General features: G+C 34.3%; 4 protein-coding genes across 4 annotated transcripts; 2 read left to right on the forward strand and 2 right to left on the reverse strand.

The window, feature by feature from the left end:
- Positions 1-3,063: 3,063 nt before the first annotated feature.
- On the reverse strand, positions 3,064-3,693 carry LOC139855164 (uncharacterized). The gene has a single exon (XM_071844409.1). It carries the CDS (start codon positions 3,691-3,693, stop codon positions 3,064-3,066), a length of 630 nt encoding a protein of 209 aa, XP_071700510.1.
- Positions 3,694-5,569: 1,876 nt separating this feature from the next.
- LOC139855165 (uncharacterized) lies at positions 5,570-6,625 on the reverse strand. The gene has a single exon (XM_071844410.1). It carries the CDS (start codon positions 6,623-6,625, stop codon positions 5,570-5,572), a length of 1,056 nt encoding a protein of 351 aa, XP_071700511.1.
- Positions 6,626-11,100: 4,475 nt separating this feature from the next.
- LOC139855166 (cyclin-B2-3-like) lies at positions 11,101-12,312 on the forward strand. Its single transcript, XM_071844411.1, has 6 exons — positions 11,101-11,218; positions 11,423-11,485; positions 11,657-11,789; positions 11,914-11,970; positions 12,064-12,112; positions 12,277-12,312. The coding sequence occupies exons 2-6, from the start codon at positions 11,431-11,433 to the stop codon at positions 12,310-12,312; spliced, it is 330 nt and encodes a 109-aa protein (XP_071700512.1). The 5' UTR covers positions 11,101-11,218; positions 11,423-11,430.
- Positions 12,313-12,452: 140 nt separating this feature from the next.
- LOC139852208 (cyclin-B2-4-like) lies at positions 12,453-14,896 on the forward strand. The gene is made up of 7 exons (XM_071841450.1): positions 12,453-12,547; positions 12,631-12,744; positions 13,389-13,481; positions 13,598-13,819; positions 13,909-14,007; positions 14,099-14,277; positions 14,606-14,896. The coding sequence occupies exons 1-7, from the start codon at positions 12,500-12,502 to the stop codon at positions 14,754-14,756; spliced, it is 906 nt and encodes a 301-aa protein (XP_071697551.1). The 5' UTR covers positions 12,453-12,499; the 3' UTR covers positions 14,757-14,896.
- Positions 14,897-17,559: the final 2,663 nt, after the last annotated feature.

Raw genomic sequence — 17,559 nt, forward strand, 5'->3', positions numbered from 1 at the left:
CTCACTAATACTATATTTTGATCTCTTCTTGCCTAGAATCAAATTGCGTTCTTGTCTTATCCCAATTAAGATTTCGTGTAACCCGAGGCAAGTAGGGTCGAAATACTTAATTAGAAAAGTGTTTCACGATTCAAGAATCAATCCGGAATTATCAATTCACAACCCTTATTTCTAACATTTTGGAGGACTTTTGGGTTTGATTGATTATTCAGTTCACAAGTTTGTGACTGTAATACATGTCGAAGACTCGGGTTTGTTTTTTAGCCGTTGATCAGCAACCTATAGTTGCCAGTCTCTTAGGTTGTTTCAACTGTGCTAGTATTTTCCACAACTTTTTAGATCATCCGTGATCTGTTTGTCTACGTTTGAATCTTATTGCAGTGTTTTTTTAATATTGTTTATATAGTCTGAAATGTGAAAACATATGTTACTAGTATTTCTTATGCTGTTCCTTATATAAATGTTTCTTATGCTGAAATGTGAAACATATAAATGCTGTTCGTTATGCTGTTTATTATGCATTAATTTATACTTTTCATATATAAATGCTCTACATTCAATTAGTAAAGGCTAAACTGTTACAGTTGATCATTTAGACCACTCCCAACCATGATATCCTTCTTTAAAAAGACTGACTGCCACCTCAGCGCCACCTCAGCACTTCTTTAAAAGGACTGAAAAAGACTGAATGCTACCAACCATTACATACTTTTTCAGAAAAACTGGGACCCATCATTATTTATTAAAAATAACTTTAAAAAAAATATAAACATTATATCAATTAGAATTAAAAACATTACATCAATATAAAATTAAAAATATTACATTAATTAATATTAAAAACATTACATAAAATTAAAACAGTACACCCTATAAATTATTTAACAATACAAAGTAAACTACTAGTTATCGGGTTGTGACGGTCGTAGTTGGAATTGTGGAGCATATTCCATTTTAAGTTCCTCCCTCGCGTTCAAGAGCAATTCCCGTTTTTCGAGTGGTATGTTGTCCGGTATTGGTGTTGCGAGAAACTTAAACGCATTAAGGCGCATTTCTTGCTCCACTCGTTTATTCGCCATCTCAGTGCGTTTCTTTGCGAGCTCGGTATGTTTCTTCGACTCCTCTACAATTGTTTCAATACTCTTTTGTTGAATTATAGTGGATTCAACAATTTTGTTGATGGAATCCTCACTGAACCGTCCGGACGAAGCATCCGACGAACCCGAACTTCGTTGGCTCTTTCGAGCCGAATGACGACCTTCTGGACGACGAATGGTGTCATTTCGGAATAAATGTTCAAACCCGGTAAGGTTCGGATTAGACGCACCTTCTAGACTTTGGTTCAATCGGACATTTAAACGACTTAACAAGTGTCGCCCATTCTGGATAAATTCCGTCTGTAAGGTAATATCCTTTTTTAAATTCAACTCCATTCACGTGATACCTGACTTCGGGTGCTCTATCATGTAGTAAGTCACTGAACAAATCGGATTGATTAAGAACATTGATGTCGTTGTTTGAACAAACTGGTCCAAAGTAAGCATGCCATATCCACAAATCATATGAAGCCACCGCTTCAAGCATGATTGTGGGACGCCCTTAATCACCGCGCGTGTATTGACCTTTCCATGCTACCGGACAATTTTTCCAGGGCCAATGCATACAATCGATGCTTCCAAGCATCCTCGGAAAACCATGTAATTCTTGATGTTTAGCATGTAGACGTTGGACATCTTGTAGTGTTGGTTTTCTTAAATACTCGGTTGAGTATAAATGAATACACATTTACAAAAGTTTTCCAAGCAATCATATTGAGTTTGTTGACCCATGTGTAAGTATTCATCAAATGCATCAGCGGCACAACCGTATGCTAATTGGCGAATGGCGGACGTGCACTTTTGAAAAATATTAAAACCTAGAAAACCAGTAGCATCTGGCTTTTGATGAAAAAAACTTAAGTATTCGGGTAAGGGTAGTTGAGAGAAAGATAATATACCTTGAAAAATACTAATAAATAATGACTTTCTCATTCGAAATCGCCTACGAAAGTAATCTTCTGGAAAAGTTAGTGTGTCGGCAAAGTAGTCTTGCCACAAACGTTGGCCAGCGCCTACACGGTCTCGAGGTATAAACCTTCTAGTTGCTCTTGGTCGTGAGGGTTCGGGCACATCTTGTGCCAACACCCGTATGATATTAAGCGTATTATTTGGACTGAAACAAGTATTTAGTGCATTGATATCTTCAATATTAGAATCTTCACTTGAATCTGAGACGTTATCATAATTTTCGTTATGATCCATTTAAGGTAATATAAATTGTGAATAACTAAAAAGAGACCAAAACAGAGACTAAAATAGAAAGAGACTAAAATTATCTGAATTGAGTAAAGAAATAAAAATAGACTATGAGAAGTGTGAATGAGAATTGAGGGACTATATCTATATATAGACAATTGTAATCAGGATATGTATTATTTTTACCATTCGATAAAAAAAGCTATTTGCATGCCATATTATTTATTTAAATATATAATATATAAAGTTAGATATATGGACAAATTAAATAAGATACCAAAAAATGGCCCCACTCAATTTTTTGCAGTGCGTCTTTTTACTTTCTCAAAAGGACTAGATCAATTTTTTTCATAAAAATGACATAGAAAGACTCCATTGTACTTATTGTGTCTTTATATAAAATAAAAAAGACTTGAAAAAAGACTAACCATTGGGTGTGGTCTTATTAATTATACCTTCATATATTTATACTGCTAGATTTTTTTTTTTTTTTTTATTTTTTTTTTTTGAAAGGCACCAAACTATTTATTAAAATTAAGAAGATTACAACAGAAGCATGCAAGATCATGCTTGCCTCACAACTTGAGACTATAACATGATAATTACAACAGTGACTATCGAGAACAAAGGACTAAATTTGGACCATTAGCCATGATCATCGAAGCTAATAGGGTTGAGAAGCCATTGGTTCCAAACAAGATTTAGCTTCCTTGATCGCTTTGAGATTCATTCGAAAGCATTGATTTGAATTTCGTTAAGGGACATGACGCTATTTGGTTTTTTCTTTTGGAACATTATGGAGTTTCGGTTTTTGCCAAATTGAGTAGGCGCACACCCATTCGATCGCTTTCCAAAGGGATGAAGCTTGAGATGAGTGGACAGAACCATGGATGCCTTGGAACATCTCATCCAAGTTTGCATACATCGACCTACCTGCATTCCACCATTGAAATACCCGGGACCACAATTCTTTAGCGAAGGAGCAATGGACGAAAACATGTTCGACAGTTTCTAGACCGTCATTGCACACCGGACAACGTACCGAATCCAAATCAATTCCTCGTTTGTCTAACTCCACTCTAACCGGGAGTCTATGTTGCTTTACCCTCCAAATGAAAATGCCGAGCTTTTGTGGAAGAAAGGATAATCGATCAGTAGCTTTTTGTGGAGTAGAACTGTACAGGAGCTTGGAATCAACTAGAGAGGAGAGGACTTGAGTTGTGAAGAATCCATTTGATTGCAGCGCCCAGGCCCAAGAGTCTGAAGACCCGTTTTGGAAGTTGAAAGCGTGTAATAAGGCCGTGAGATCAGTGAGTTCGTCATTGGTTCTACCCGTGGGATTACGTGTCCAATTCCATGTGAATTTGCTTGAGTTGCTGTCTTTTGAGAACCTGTTCATTACCAGAGCCTCTTTGTCTTGTTCTAGTCGAAAAAGTCTACCTAACTTTTCACTAAGATTGAGATTGTTCAGCCATGTATCCAACCAAAACCTAGTATTGTCACCCTTGCAAGTTTTCCTCACAAAAGAATTAGTGAAGCTAATACCTAATGAATCTATATAGGGACCAACACCACTGATGTTTTTCCAGATTTTTCCCATTCCCGAATCATTGGAGATGGTATTGTTGCCCAACCCCCCATCCCGCCCATATATGCTTGTTATTATTTTGACCCAAAGAGCGTTCTTTTCATTGTGAAAACGCCACCACCATTTCCCCAATAATGCCACGTTTTTAGCTTTTAGAGACCCGATGTTTAAACCCCCCCTCTTCATAAGGAAGAAGAATCTTTTCCCATTTTACCCATGCTATTTTAGAATAATCACCCGACCCGCCCCAAAAAAAATTACGGCGCATACCTTCGAGCGTGTTGATGACGTTTGATGGAGCACGGAATAGGGAGAAGGCATATAAAGGTAGGCTACTAAGGACCGATTTAATTAGGGTTAAACGACCCCCGAATGAAATCGATTTCGCTTTCCAATCCGCTAACCTTGAGTTAAACTTTTCTATGAAGGGTTCCCATTCTTTCGAGCTACTCATCTTTTTTCCAATCGGAAGTCCGAGGTAAGAAAATGGAAAGTTTCCCACTTGACAACCAAGAGAGATTGCAATTTGGTCTACTAAATGCTTTTGGACTCCTAGACCATAGATATTGCTCTTTGAGAAGTTCACCTTTAGCCCCGAGAAAATTTCGAAACATTTTAGGGCCTTAAACACATTCCTCAAGTTTCTTTTGTTCCATTCACTGAATATGATTGTGTCGTCGGCATATTGAGGGTGAGTGATTTCGACTTTATCTTTCCCGATTTCAATTCCTTTAATGAGATTCGCTTGAAGGGATCGGTTGATGAATGCATTCAATCCTTCCGCCACTATAATGAAAAGATAGGGGGATAAGGGGTCTCCTTGTCGAATCCCTCGATGAAGGGAGAATTCTTCGGTGGGAGACCCGTTAACTAAAACCGAGACCGAAGCCGATTCTAAGCACGCTTTAATCCACCTTCTCCATTTTTGACCGAAACCCATTCTTTCGAGAATATTGAATAAAAAAACTCCAATTGGTGCTGTCAAAAGCTTTTTGAAAATCGGCTTTGAAGATTGCACATTTCTTTTTGTTGCGTTTTACCTAATCAATTAGCTCGTTTGCAATTAGGACACCGTCTAAGATGTACCTTCTTTCAAGAAGGCACTTTGCTCCATGCCAATGAGCTGATGGATCACCTTTTGTAGTCTTTTTGACAAGATCTTCGCTATTATCTTATAGAAGCTCCCAATAAGGCTTATTGGTCGATAGTCCCCTAAACCCATTGGAACTTTTTTCTTCGGAATCAATGTTAAAAAACTTGCATTACAACCTTTTGAGATGGTTTCCTTTTCCCAAAACCAGTGTAGTGCCTTTTTCAAATCTTCCTTGATTAGCCCAAAAAACTTTTTATAGAAGTTCAAGTTAAAACCGTCGGGACCTGGGGCGCTCGAAGGATCACATTCTTTGATAGCTTGCCAAATCTCATATTCTGAAAACTCGGATTCTAACATGGATGCTTCGTCGGGGCTGATGGAATTAAAGCTCAGCGAAGACAAGGAGTTGAAATCCGGTTGCGAGTGTTTATCTTGCTCATACATTTTGCTGTAGAACTTGAAAATTTCATTTTTGATGTTTCCAGGTTTCTCATCCCAAATACCCTCGATGTGTAGGCCTCTGATGTTAGTGCAAATGAGTTTTCTACGAACAGCAGCATGGAAAAAAGCAGTTTTATCATCACCATCCGTTATCTACTTCGACCTATCTTTTTGTTTTAACATCTCGCTTTTCTCCTTTTCCCTCTTCAGCCAACCGACCCTACAATGAAGCCATTGTTCCCTCTCAGCTTCTGTTAACAGACCACTGTCTGCCTTTTCTTCTAAGGCCACGGTTTGCATTTTCAGAGATTCAATTTCTTTGTCAATCGTCCCGTATTTAAACTTGCTCCAGGACTTTAATGCATCCTTTACATTCTTGAGCTTGTCCCTGAAGTTACAATCTGCTCTAAGTCCGAATACTTCTTTACTCCAAGCTTCGGTTATGACTTTTTCAGCTTCTTCCGATTCCAACCAAATATCGAAAAACTTGAAGGGTTTTGGACCAAAGTCCTCCGATCCGTTTCGAATGATGATTGGACAATGGTCAGATGTGTTACAATCTAGGGCTGTCGCAGACACTTCGCCCCAAGTTTGTAAAAATTTATCATTTACCAAGAATCGATCTAGCTTGCTGAATTTTTTCCCATTGTCACAAATACGCGTGAACCTTTTACCAAGTAGAGGAATCTCGATCAGGTTGTTATCATTAATGAAGGAGTTGAACATCTTTGCCCATCGCTCATTAAATAAGCAATTTTGTCTTTCTTCTTCGCTTCTAACCTCGTTAAAATCACCGCCGCGCACCCATTCAACATTCGACGAGTTAATCAGCTTCTCAAGGATTTCCCACATCTGTTTTTTGTCGCCTTCTTTGTGTGGACCATATAAATTAACTACTACCGTGACATTGTTCCTTCCAATCCACTTGCCTTTGATTGCTAGGATATTTTGCTGCTCAACAGCCTCTTCGACCAAGAACACATCAGGATCCCAAATCATTAGCATGCCGCCCGATTTACCAACTTTAGGTTTTTGAACGAACTTGAAATTAGAGGATCCCCAGATTGTTTCAATCCACTTGTCGTCTACTATGCCACACTTGGATTCTTGAATCAGAACGATATCAGGGGACTCTTTTAAGCGAATTCTTCGGAACCAGCCTATCTTAGATTCACCTTTATCTTTCCCACGAAAACCACGAATATTCATTCAGAGAATCTTCATAAAGATATGGACTTTACGAGGTTGGAATTGATGCATAATTTACTGGGGTGGTTCCTCCCAGTGAACTCCAATTTTATCTCCAAATTCTTTTAGTCCTATGCTGCTTGAGGAAGTCTGTGAATCTTTTGAAGCTCTCTTCTTGGTTTTAAAAGATGAAGAAACTGCAGCCTGTTTTTTCTGTTTGGGGGTGACTCTTGCAAGGTGTTTGAAGTGGAGAATTCGAGAAGTTGTAGGTTTATATCTTGCACTGGAGTGTCTCAGAGCTTTTGTGGGTTTTATTTTTTGGTCCAAACGTGGAGGTAAGGTTGAGCTTTGATTCTCTGTAGTAGGTTTGGTTGGAAGGATTGTTTCATCTTTGAGTGTTTGGTGAGAGATAGGGTTCACGTCTAGAGCATTTGCAGTGGGTGGAATGGGGTCAGAATGAAGGCGTGAAGGGTGAGGGGGTGGGAATTGGGTTATCTTATGGATTTTGGGTTGATTGTTAAAAATAGGTGGAGTAATATGTCTTGGATCAGTCGGAGGGTAATTGGGTAGAGTGGTGGGCTCATGTGGGGTGGGTAGTTGGGTAGGAGAGGGGATAGCTTGGGGTGCATTAAGGTGGGCTTCATTATGATGAGAGGCTTGGGCTACATTATGTTGGGTAGTTTGGGCTTCATTAAGTTGGGTAGTTTGGGCTTCAATTTTGTTACTTGTTACTAGATTACAAGTACGAAGTATCAGTTATAACTTTTAACAAAGATGCGTAACTATTTAGGCTTTTATACATGAGGTGACTAATGACTTGGTGCCACAGAAATGTGAACTGCAAGTTTTGTTGTAACTATTTAGGCTTTTAAAACGTTGTTTATTTAGATTTAGATAATAAATCGTCGTACTCACAATTTTTAACATAATTCTTCATCATAAACATAGACACTCAATGAAGCACATAATCACTATTGCAACAGTCCACTCGATAGCATCAATTAGAAGTAAAGACAAAGATTATCAGAGACTCAAATGTGATGTTATTTATTGCAATTTGATATTGTAGATAAGAAGTAACTGGTATGGGTAAGGATGGGTAAAAATGGTCAGCTTTAAGAATCTGAATCTCTGTAAGTAATAACGATTCCAAATAGGTTGATATGGGTGAGATCAGATGGTTGTTAAAAGAGTAAATAAGGTTTATTAGTTTGGGTCAACCAGGCCTGAACCCGTATGACTCGCCATATGGCAACTTTTAGTAGTATGATTCATAGCTATGGTGTCAATCAGGGAGGGCTCTCAACAGCTGTAAATGTTGCTTTTGGATAATAAAAGCATCAACAACTTGCTATAATAATTAAGATACATGTATTGTACAATGCATTTTATAACAATGATCATTTTTAAACTTTGAAATGTTACCAATATCTTGATCCTCCACTCTACTATTGATCAAGCAATAGCAATGTTTCGATGTATGATTTCGCTAAGCATTCATACCCAGCGCCAGCAATCCCAGTATCATTAATTTCTTCTGACTCGGGTTCATAAACAAAAATTGCATTTTGTACATAATTGTAATCAAAGAACATTTCAATAATAGGTTCACCAGTTTTCCTAAAGTCATGCACCTTTTCTATTTGCAATGATTCAAGTGGTGACTTAATAAGGAATAGCTTAGTAAACGAGTTTGGAACCCCATGCTCCATCCTCCATACACAATACTCTTCTTGTGTTTCGGTATACTTGGTTTCAAGCACAACAAGAGATGTTTGTAATTTAAATAAATGCAAGAAACCGTTATATACGTACGCCAAATTATTCGGAAGCTCTATCTCTGCAAACTCTTCAGTTGTAATATCAAAAGACAATATCAAACTCTTCGTATGTATCGTTTGACCCACACAAGTCCTATCAGTGGCAACCCAATAAATAAACTTATCTATACCGACTTGGTTCCATGTCGGTTTGATTGTTTTACGGGGCACGTTCTTAGACAAAGTCCTCCAACACCCCGAACTTAAATTAAAAAGCTCAACTTGCGAAGGGATGCATTCTTCCGGCTTAATTAGCCAACTTGAATTATAAGTAATTTTGACAAGCCTAGGGTCACTAGTACGAGGACAAACCCTAAAACCGACAACGGTTTGAAATTCCAAATTGTTTAATGCATTAGGCATGACAATACGGACCGATTTTCTAATCGTAGGATTCCATAAAACAAATGTATTCGTTTCAGAAGAAAATGGCGTAAAATCTACTGATATTTGTGGGACAACACACAAGCAGAGCACACCCTGAGAGCTACCTATTATATTTGGAAACTTACCAAGTAGGCTAACATCAGAGGGAACAATCAGTGGGACCTTGTTTTGGGGAAAATTATCATCATCATCCACAATTGAATTATATGTTTCATATTCTGAATCAACGTACCTTACAACGTACCTTCATATTCTGAATCAATGTAAATATCACACTTTAAATTTGTGCGTTGCAGAACTGTTAATGAGCAGAAAAAAATGTACATATTATAGTATTGAATGATTAGCGTATTTAAAAATCGTTGACTTAATTTTAAAAAACATAAGAATTATATATTATATATTATATATTATATATTATATATTATATATATTATAGATATAGATATATAGATAAATGTATAGATAGATAGTTTTATGAGCCCGTTAAATATATAGATATTTTGCTTATTTAAATCTATTAAACAAATTAGATAATACTTTGTAAGTTGTTTTAAATGAAAATTTAGATATTTTTCTTAATAAAATTATATCATTAAATGGATTATTAATAATACTCCGTAATAGATTAAAATTCTATTATTAAACAATAGAATAATCAAATGGCAAATTCTATTTTTTAATCCTTATCCTTATTTAATTTTAAATTTATTAAACAAACTTAATAATCATCTGTAAGTTGTTTATGAATTATTAATAATACTCCGTAATAGATTAAAATTCGATTATTAAACAGCAGAATAATCAAATGGCAAATTCTATTATTTAATCCTTATCCTTATTTAATTTTAAATTTATTAAACAAACTTAATAATAATCCGTAAGTTGTTTTATATGGAAACGATATTGGGAAAATTCCACAAATCAAATTTATATTTATATTTATATTAATGTTAATATTAGATTATGAAACGTAATATTTATATTTAATCTTTTATATATAATCTTTGAATATCTTTGAATTCCATGATAAATTTGGCAACTAAATTTCAACCAATATATAAAAATTTATTTGAGAAATTTTATTTATTTAAGTTTAATTAAGAAAATGACACGTGTGCAAATTTAATTCAGTTTTATTGATAAATTGACACGCGTGCAAATTTAAATCAGATTAATTGAGAAATTGACACGTAGGATTATTGGCACGCACTTTATATGGAAACGATAAATGGATTATTAATAATACTCCGTAATAGATTAAAATTCTATTATTAAACAATAGAATAATCAAATGGCAAATTCTATTTTTTTAATCCTTATCCTTATTTAATTTTAAATTTATTAAACAAACTTAATAATCATCTGTAAGTTGTTTATGGATTATTAATAATACTCCGTAATAGATTAAAATTCGATTATTAAACAACAGAATAATCAAATGGCAAATTCTATTATTTAATTCTTATCCTTATTTAATTTTAAATTTATTAAACAAACTTAATAATAATCCGTAAGTTGTTTTATATGGAAACGATATTGGGAAAATTCCACAAATCAAATTTATATTTATATTAATATTAATATTAGATTATGAAACGTAATATTTATATTTAATCTTTTATATATAATCTTTGAATATCTTTGAATTCCATGATAAATTTGGCAACTAAATTTCAACCTATATATAAAAATTTATTTGAGAAATTTTATTTATTTCAGTTTACTTAAGAAAATGACACGTGTGCAAATTTAATTCAGTTTTATTGATAAATTGACACGCGTGCAAATTTAAATCAGATTAATTGAGAAATTGACACGTAGGATTATTGGCACGCGCTTTATAATAATGTATAGATTATTATTATTATTATTATTATTATTATTATTATTATTATTATTATTATTATTATTATTATTATTTATATGAATATGAAATAAAGAATAAAGATAAAGGTTTCTTTTTAATTAAACAAATGTAAAGTTTGTTGACTATTAGATCAAAATGGTAATAAGAATAAAAGTTGAGGGGTATCTTTTGAAAAACAACGAACACAATACGATCCAAAAGATCCAACGGCTGCAAATAACTAGCCGTTAATTTCAAATGAACGAATTCTGGAAATAGAGCCGGACATAAATCCGCTCATTATGATTCGATTTCTAACCCACAATTAAAACTTTAAAATACCCTTTTAACCGATTTCACATTCACACCCACCCTTTTAACGGATCAATTTTCATTCAACAATCTGTGTAGAAATAAAGAGAGAGAAAGAGGGAGAGAGAGAGAGAGTCAAGATTTACTTCAATTGATTCGACTTGAATGAAGTTTTTGTGTTAATCTCTCTCTTTTGTGTACTAATTTTGATTTAGTTCGAAGAATTTGGAGTTTTCTGTGATAAAGGTTAGTTCTTGATTTAGGGTTTTGTTTATTTCTTGATTAAATTAATTCGTTTCTGTTATGTTTATTGATTTAAATCACTATCTGAGAAATGGGTTTTTGTTTTTAAATTGAAAATTTTCATCTTTAATGTTTAAGATTAATGGGTTTCTTCTATCTTTCTTTTTTTTTTTTATTGATTCTTTTGGGGCTTTTGATTGAATGTAGACAGTATAATGGCTGGAAGAAAGGAGAACGTGACAGATGTAATCCGCTCTACAAAAACACAAGGTAAACATTAAACAATGATTTATTGTAAGTTCTTTATTTCAGTTAATCTTGATTTTATATTTTTATATGATATGATGTTGAATTTGTATGATGTGTTTGATGAAATTTGTGAGTGAACACAAATATAACATATAAAACCCTAATTAAATTTGAAAATTTGATGTATTTCAGGAGGAGTAGAAGGAACAAAGGCTGCGAATTTGAAATCAGGTGTCCCAGTTGGTAATAATAGAAGGGCACTAAGTGAGATAAACAAGAACATCATCAGAGTTACACCTGCATACCCTTATGCTGTTAATAATGGGTAAAATAAAATTCAACTTGTTCTTTCTTTCTCCATATTTTAAGTATTATGAGGTTTTATCAATGATCTTTAGTGTTTTTAATTACCCATGTTGATTTGTGTCATCTTTGTATTTGTTTTTTAGAAAAAAATCAATTCCTGTTAAGAAACCACTTGTTCCGGCTCGTCGACCCGTTACAAGGTCGGTAACAGGCACTTTTTTCTGTATATTGTGTGTTTGGATATACTGAAATCAAATCTTTAATGCACTCTCAAATTTTTCTGTTTTTTGCAGGAATTTTAGTGCACAAGTCACCTGCAAACCACTAGTGCCTGTGCCAGAGGTATACACCGTTCGTGTACTGTATTTCTTTATCTTATAATTGGCAAAAGATCAGTCAAAAATGGTAAATATAAACACAAATCCAAATAGGTAGACTTGTAGAGGTTATTATATAAAGACAAAAATAAAATTTATGTGAATTGAAGGGTTGTATGTTTTGTACAGAATTTGGGGTTTTCTTTAACAGTATGTCCTGTTTGACTTTTTTAAGCTGCATTTTTTACAACCTTTATGAATCTGAATCATATGAGATAAGTATACGGTTAACCTGACGCTGTGAAATATACATGAACTTTTTTAGGGTAAGAAGGCAAAAATCCAACCAATCCCAGATGTTGTTGAAGGGGACTTGAAGATTGTTGATGCTGAAGATGATTTTAATGAACCTATGTTTGTGCAACACACAGAAGCTATGCTGGAGGAAATCGATAAGATGGTAGTTCGATTATGTTCTGAGCTAATAATAATTTTGTATTTTAATAAAGTTAATCAGTCTAATGTGTCAAATTTGTATGGTAGGATGAAGATGTATATGATGAACTAGCATTGGACATTGATGAAGCTGAGAAAAATGATCCACTTGCAGTCGCCGAGTATGCTGACGAGATTTACGCGCACTACCGCAAACAGGAGGTAATTTCTATGTTGATAATTCGGCTAAGATCAATAATTTTGCATTAAATAATAATTTAGAAAAGGGAAATAATAAAACAGCATTATTTAAAATAATTTAGCAGATCGTATGATTTTATAAAATCTATAAGAAGAAATTTCAACCCATTTGCCTATAAATGGGATGATTCAGGTTATGTGTTATCACTAATGGATCAAATAAGTTGGTCAAAATATGGAGTGCAAATGGGGCTGTCCCAAGTGTATTTTAAAGCCCAAATCTTCATAAACAGGTCAAATGGGTTAGTAAAAGTTGGATTGGGTCAAATGGGTTGTCCCAATTGCATTTTAAAGCATAAATCTTCATAAACAGGTCAAACGGGTTGGTCAAGATATGGAGCTAAAACATAAAATTCATAGATCATTTTATTGAAATGGGTAAAGTCAAATCTTTTATGCTTCTTAGTTGGAAATGGTTGAAATGGGTTGATTGTTCTTCAAACTTTTTTTATAAGCATAAAAACTCATAAAACAGGTCAACCCATCGTGTACCAAATTACCTGATTTGACCTGTTAGGCAGTCCAAATCAATTGTAATCCAACACTTTTGAAGATACCGTATTGTTTTGCATATCAATTGTTCTAAACTAGCAAAAAAACTGCAGATGTTGAGCTGCGTTTCACCTACGTACATGGTACAACAGCAACATGACATAACAGACAGGATGAGAACCATTCTTGTTGACTGGCTAGTTGAGGTACATAAATTATGTGCACCGGTTAAAACTGCTTAATCATATTACAATTCCTAAATAAAGTAAGTTTAAAGTAGTTTCTGATCTCCTAATTAATCAAATAATGAAATGTACAACAGGTTCATTACAAATTTGAACTGATGGAAGAGACCTTATATCTAACGGTCAACCTCATTGACCGATTCTTGGAACGTCAAACTTTATCAAGAAAGAAACTTCAGCTTGTTGGAGTAACAGCCATGCTTTTAGCATGTAAATATGAAGAAGTTTCTGTACCTGTTGTTGAGGACTTTATTGTCATTTCAGATAAAGCGTACACACGAGACGAAGTCCTCGTTATGGTAATATCACTAGACTAACAATAATATTGTCCGATTTTATTAATTTGTTCCTTAAAAAACTCATATTTGTTGACAATTGATGTTAACAGGAGAAGGAAATGGTTAATACACTTCAATTTAATCTCTCAGTTCCAACTCAGTATGTGTTTGTCAAGAGGTTCCTTAAAGCCGCAGAATCCAACAAAGAGGTCTAATACGAGTTTTTTGTTATTTTCCGAATTCTTTTATTTTATATATTTTTTATTTATTTTCTGATGGATGTTCTCGTTTTGAATATAGTGGGAGCTACTATCGTTTTACTTGGTTGATATGTGCTTAGTGGAATACGAAATGCTCAAGTTCCCGCCTTCACTACTTGCAGCAGCTGCTGTTTACACTGCTGGATGTACTCTTAACAGATCAAAACAGTGGACCAAGAAAAGTCAACATTATTCAAACTATACCGATCATGACTTATTGTAAGTTCTGTTCCAGTTTAACATAAAAAGACTACACCTTTATAGTCCTATATAGTTTACTCTAATTTTAACATGGTGTTATGAATACATTTTGAAAGATTATTGTTCCCATTTTTGGTGATTTTACACATAACTGGATTGTAAAAGTTGTTTTGAATTAAAATCTTTATTGCTTACCTTTATGCATAGCTGGAATTCAAAGGAAGGTTTGTATTGGAGTCTTTTATTAACCAAACTGTTTTTACATCATGTGTATTGCATAACTCTACTATGTTTAATATTGAACTGATTATATTTATTTATTGGAAAATTTGCCTTTTTTTTTCAGGGAATGCGCGAAGATGATGGTCTGTCTACACCAGAAATCAGGCACAGGAAAACATGTTTCAGTGTTCAAGAAGTATGGCACATCAAAATATGGCAATGTGGCTCGAACCCACCAGCCGGCTAACTTCATTTTGGACGACGTTTGGGTTTGATTAGTTTGTGACTGAAATACAAGTCGAAAACTTGTTTGTTTTTTAGTCGTTGATGAGCAACCTGTAGTTGCCAGTCTCTTAGGTTGTTTCAACTCTGCTAGTATTTTCCATAACTTTTTAGATCATCCGTGATCTGTGTGTCGACGTTTGAACCCTTTTGCAGTGTTTTTTTTAATCTTGTTTATATAATCTTAAATGTGAAAACATATGTTATACTACTTATTAGTATTTCTTATGCTGTTCCTTATAACTGCATTAGATTCTTGTGTATGAGATTGAAAATAAATTGTGTCAATCTATGAAACAGATCCACATTGAAATGAATTTCCATCAATTTCAGTATGATCATGCTTTAATTTATACTTTCCATATATAAATGATGCATTCAATTACTAAAGGCTACTGTTTCAGTATGATTATGCATTAATTTATACTTGCCATATATAATTGCACTAGTAAAGGCTAAACTGTTACAGTATGATCATGCTAGATTTTCTTACTTGTTACTAGAGTACGGAGTATCAGTTTATAACCTTTAACAAAGATGCATAACTATTTAGGCTTTTGAAGTTATATATGAGATGACTAATCACTTGGTGCCACAGAAATGTGAACTGTAAGTTTTGTTGCAACTATTTAGGCTTTTAAAACATGTGAACTGTAAGTTTTGTTGCAACTATTTAGGCTTTTAAAACATTGTTTATTTAGATAATAAATCGTCGTACTCAAAAATTTTTAACATAATTCTTCATCATAATCACATAATCACTATTGCAACAGTACACTCGATAGCATCAATTAGAACTCAGAAGTAAAGAAGAAGATTATCAAAGACTCAAATGTGATGTTCTTTATTGCAATTTAATATTGTAGAAAAGAAGATGTAACTGGTATGAGTAAGAATGCGTAAAAATGGTCAGCTTTAAGAATCCAAATCTCTGTAAGTAACAACGGGTCCAAATAGGTTGATATGGGTGAGATCAGATGGTTGTTAAAAGAGTAAATAACGTTTATTATTTTGGGTCAACCAGGCCTGAACCCCTATGGCTCACCATATGGCAACTTTTAGTAGTACGATCCATCACTACGGTGTCATACAGGGAGGGCTCTCAACAGCTGCAAATGTTGCTTTTGGATTTTAAAAGCATCAACAACTTGCTATAAGAATTAAGATACATGTATTGTACAATGCATTTTATAATAATGATCATTTTACACTTTGAAATGTTACCAATATCTTGATTGATTCTCCACTCTACTATTGATCAAGCAATAGCAATGTTTCGATGTATGATTTCGCTAAGCATTCATACCCACCGCCAGCAATCCCAGTATCATTAATTTCTTCTGACTTGGGTTCATAAACAAAAATTGCATTTTGTACATAACTGTAATCAAAGAACATTTCGATGATAGGTTCACCAGTTTTCCTTAAGTCATGTACCTTTTCTATTTGCAATGATTCAAGTGGTGACTTAATAAGGAATAGCTTAGTAAACGAGTTTGGAACCCCATGCTCCATCCTCCATACACAATACTCTTCTTGTGTTTCGGTATACTTGGTTTCAAGCACAACAAGAGATGTTTGTAATTTAAATAAATGCAAGAAACCGTTATATACGTATGCCAAATTATTCGGAAGCTCTATCTCTGCAAACTCTTCAGTTGTAATATCAAAAGACAATATCAAACTCTTCGTATGTATCGTTTGACCCACACAAGTCCTATCAGTGGCAACCCAATAAATAAACTTATCTATACATACTTGGTTCCATGTCGGTTTGATTGTTTTACGGGGCACGTTCTTAGACAAACTCCTCCAACACCCCGAACTTAAATTAAAAATCTCAACTTGCGAAGGGATGCATTCTTCCGGCTTAATTAGCCAACTTGAATTATAAGTAATTTTGACAAGCTTAGGGTCACTAGTACGAGGACAAACCCCAAAACCGACAAGCAGAGCACACCCTGAGAGGTACCTATTATATTTGGAAACTTACCAAGCAGGCTAACATCTGAGGGAACAATTAGGGGGGTCTTGTTTAGGAGAAAATTATCATCATCATCCACAATTGAATTATATGTTTCATATTCTGAATCAACGTACCTTACAAGTACATGGTGCTGCAACGGAGCGTTGCTGAAGTGGTAATTGGCGATAAAGTCAGAGCTATCGATTAATGACTTCCATGATTTTGAAACTTGTCTGAATCGAATCAACGATTTGATAGGAAGCAATTTGATGATTCCTATTTGAATATCGAAAGGTACGTTATCAGACATTAAGGGTTTTGAGTTTGATTTTGGGGAAGATTGGGAGTTGACTTAAGGAATTTTAGACGGTTAATAGAAGATTACGAGTAGTACGACCAAATTACGAAGGGAATTCTTTTTGTGCCGGAGAAGTAACAAAGATCGCCGGGAAATCGGATTTGGTTTGGCTGCACGAAGGAATTCATCTATGTCTTTGAATCTTGAATTTTTATTACTACTATAATTTTTATTGCGTTATTTTATTATTATTAAATCAAAATCAACGTTATTAGTCAATAATATTAATATTGTTCATCAACTCCGTTGCACACATATTTGACCATTTCCTTAAGACATAATTAGAACAGTTCTTCGTATAGATTACGCGCTCGGTCTAAAAAATATTTCTTGCACGAACAGTCCTCATCGTTTGACAATTTCGCGTGGATAGTCTTTTGACTGAAAGGCTTTAAAAAATCCGTTAATGACATCACATGCATTGTACCTAAGGTAATTCTATCAATTTACTTTTCCTTTCTTATTGCTTTTT

This window comes from Rutidosis leptorrhynchoides, chromosome 6, assembly GCF_046630445.1.
Source record: "Rutidosis leptorrhynchoides isolate AG116_Rl617_1_P2 chromosome 6, CSIRO_AGI_Rlap_v1, whole genome shotgun sequence".
Classification (NCBI taxonomy): Eukaryota; Viridiplantae; Streptophyta; class Magnoliopsida; order Asterales; family Asteraceae; genus Rutidosis; species Rutidosis leptorrhynchoides.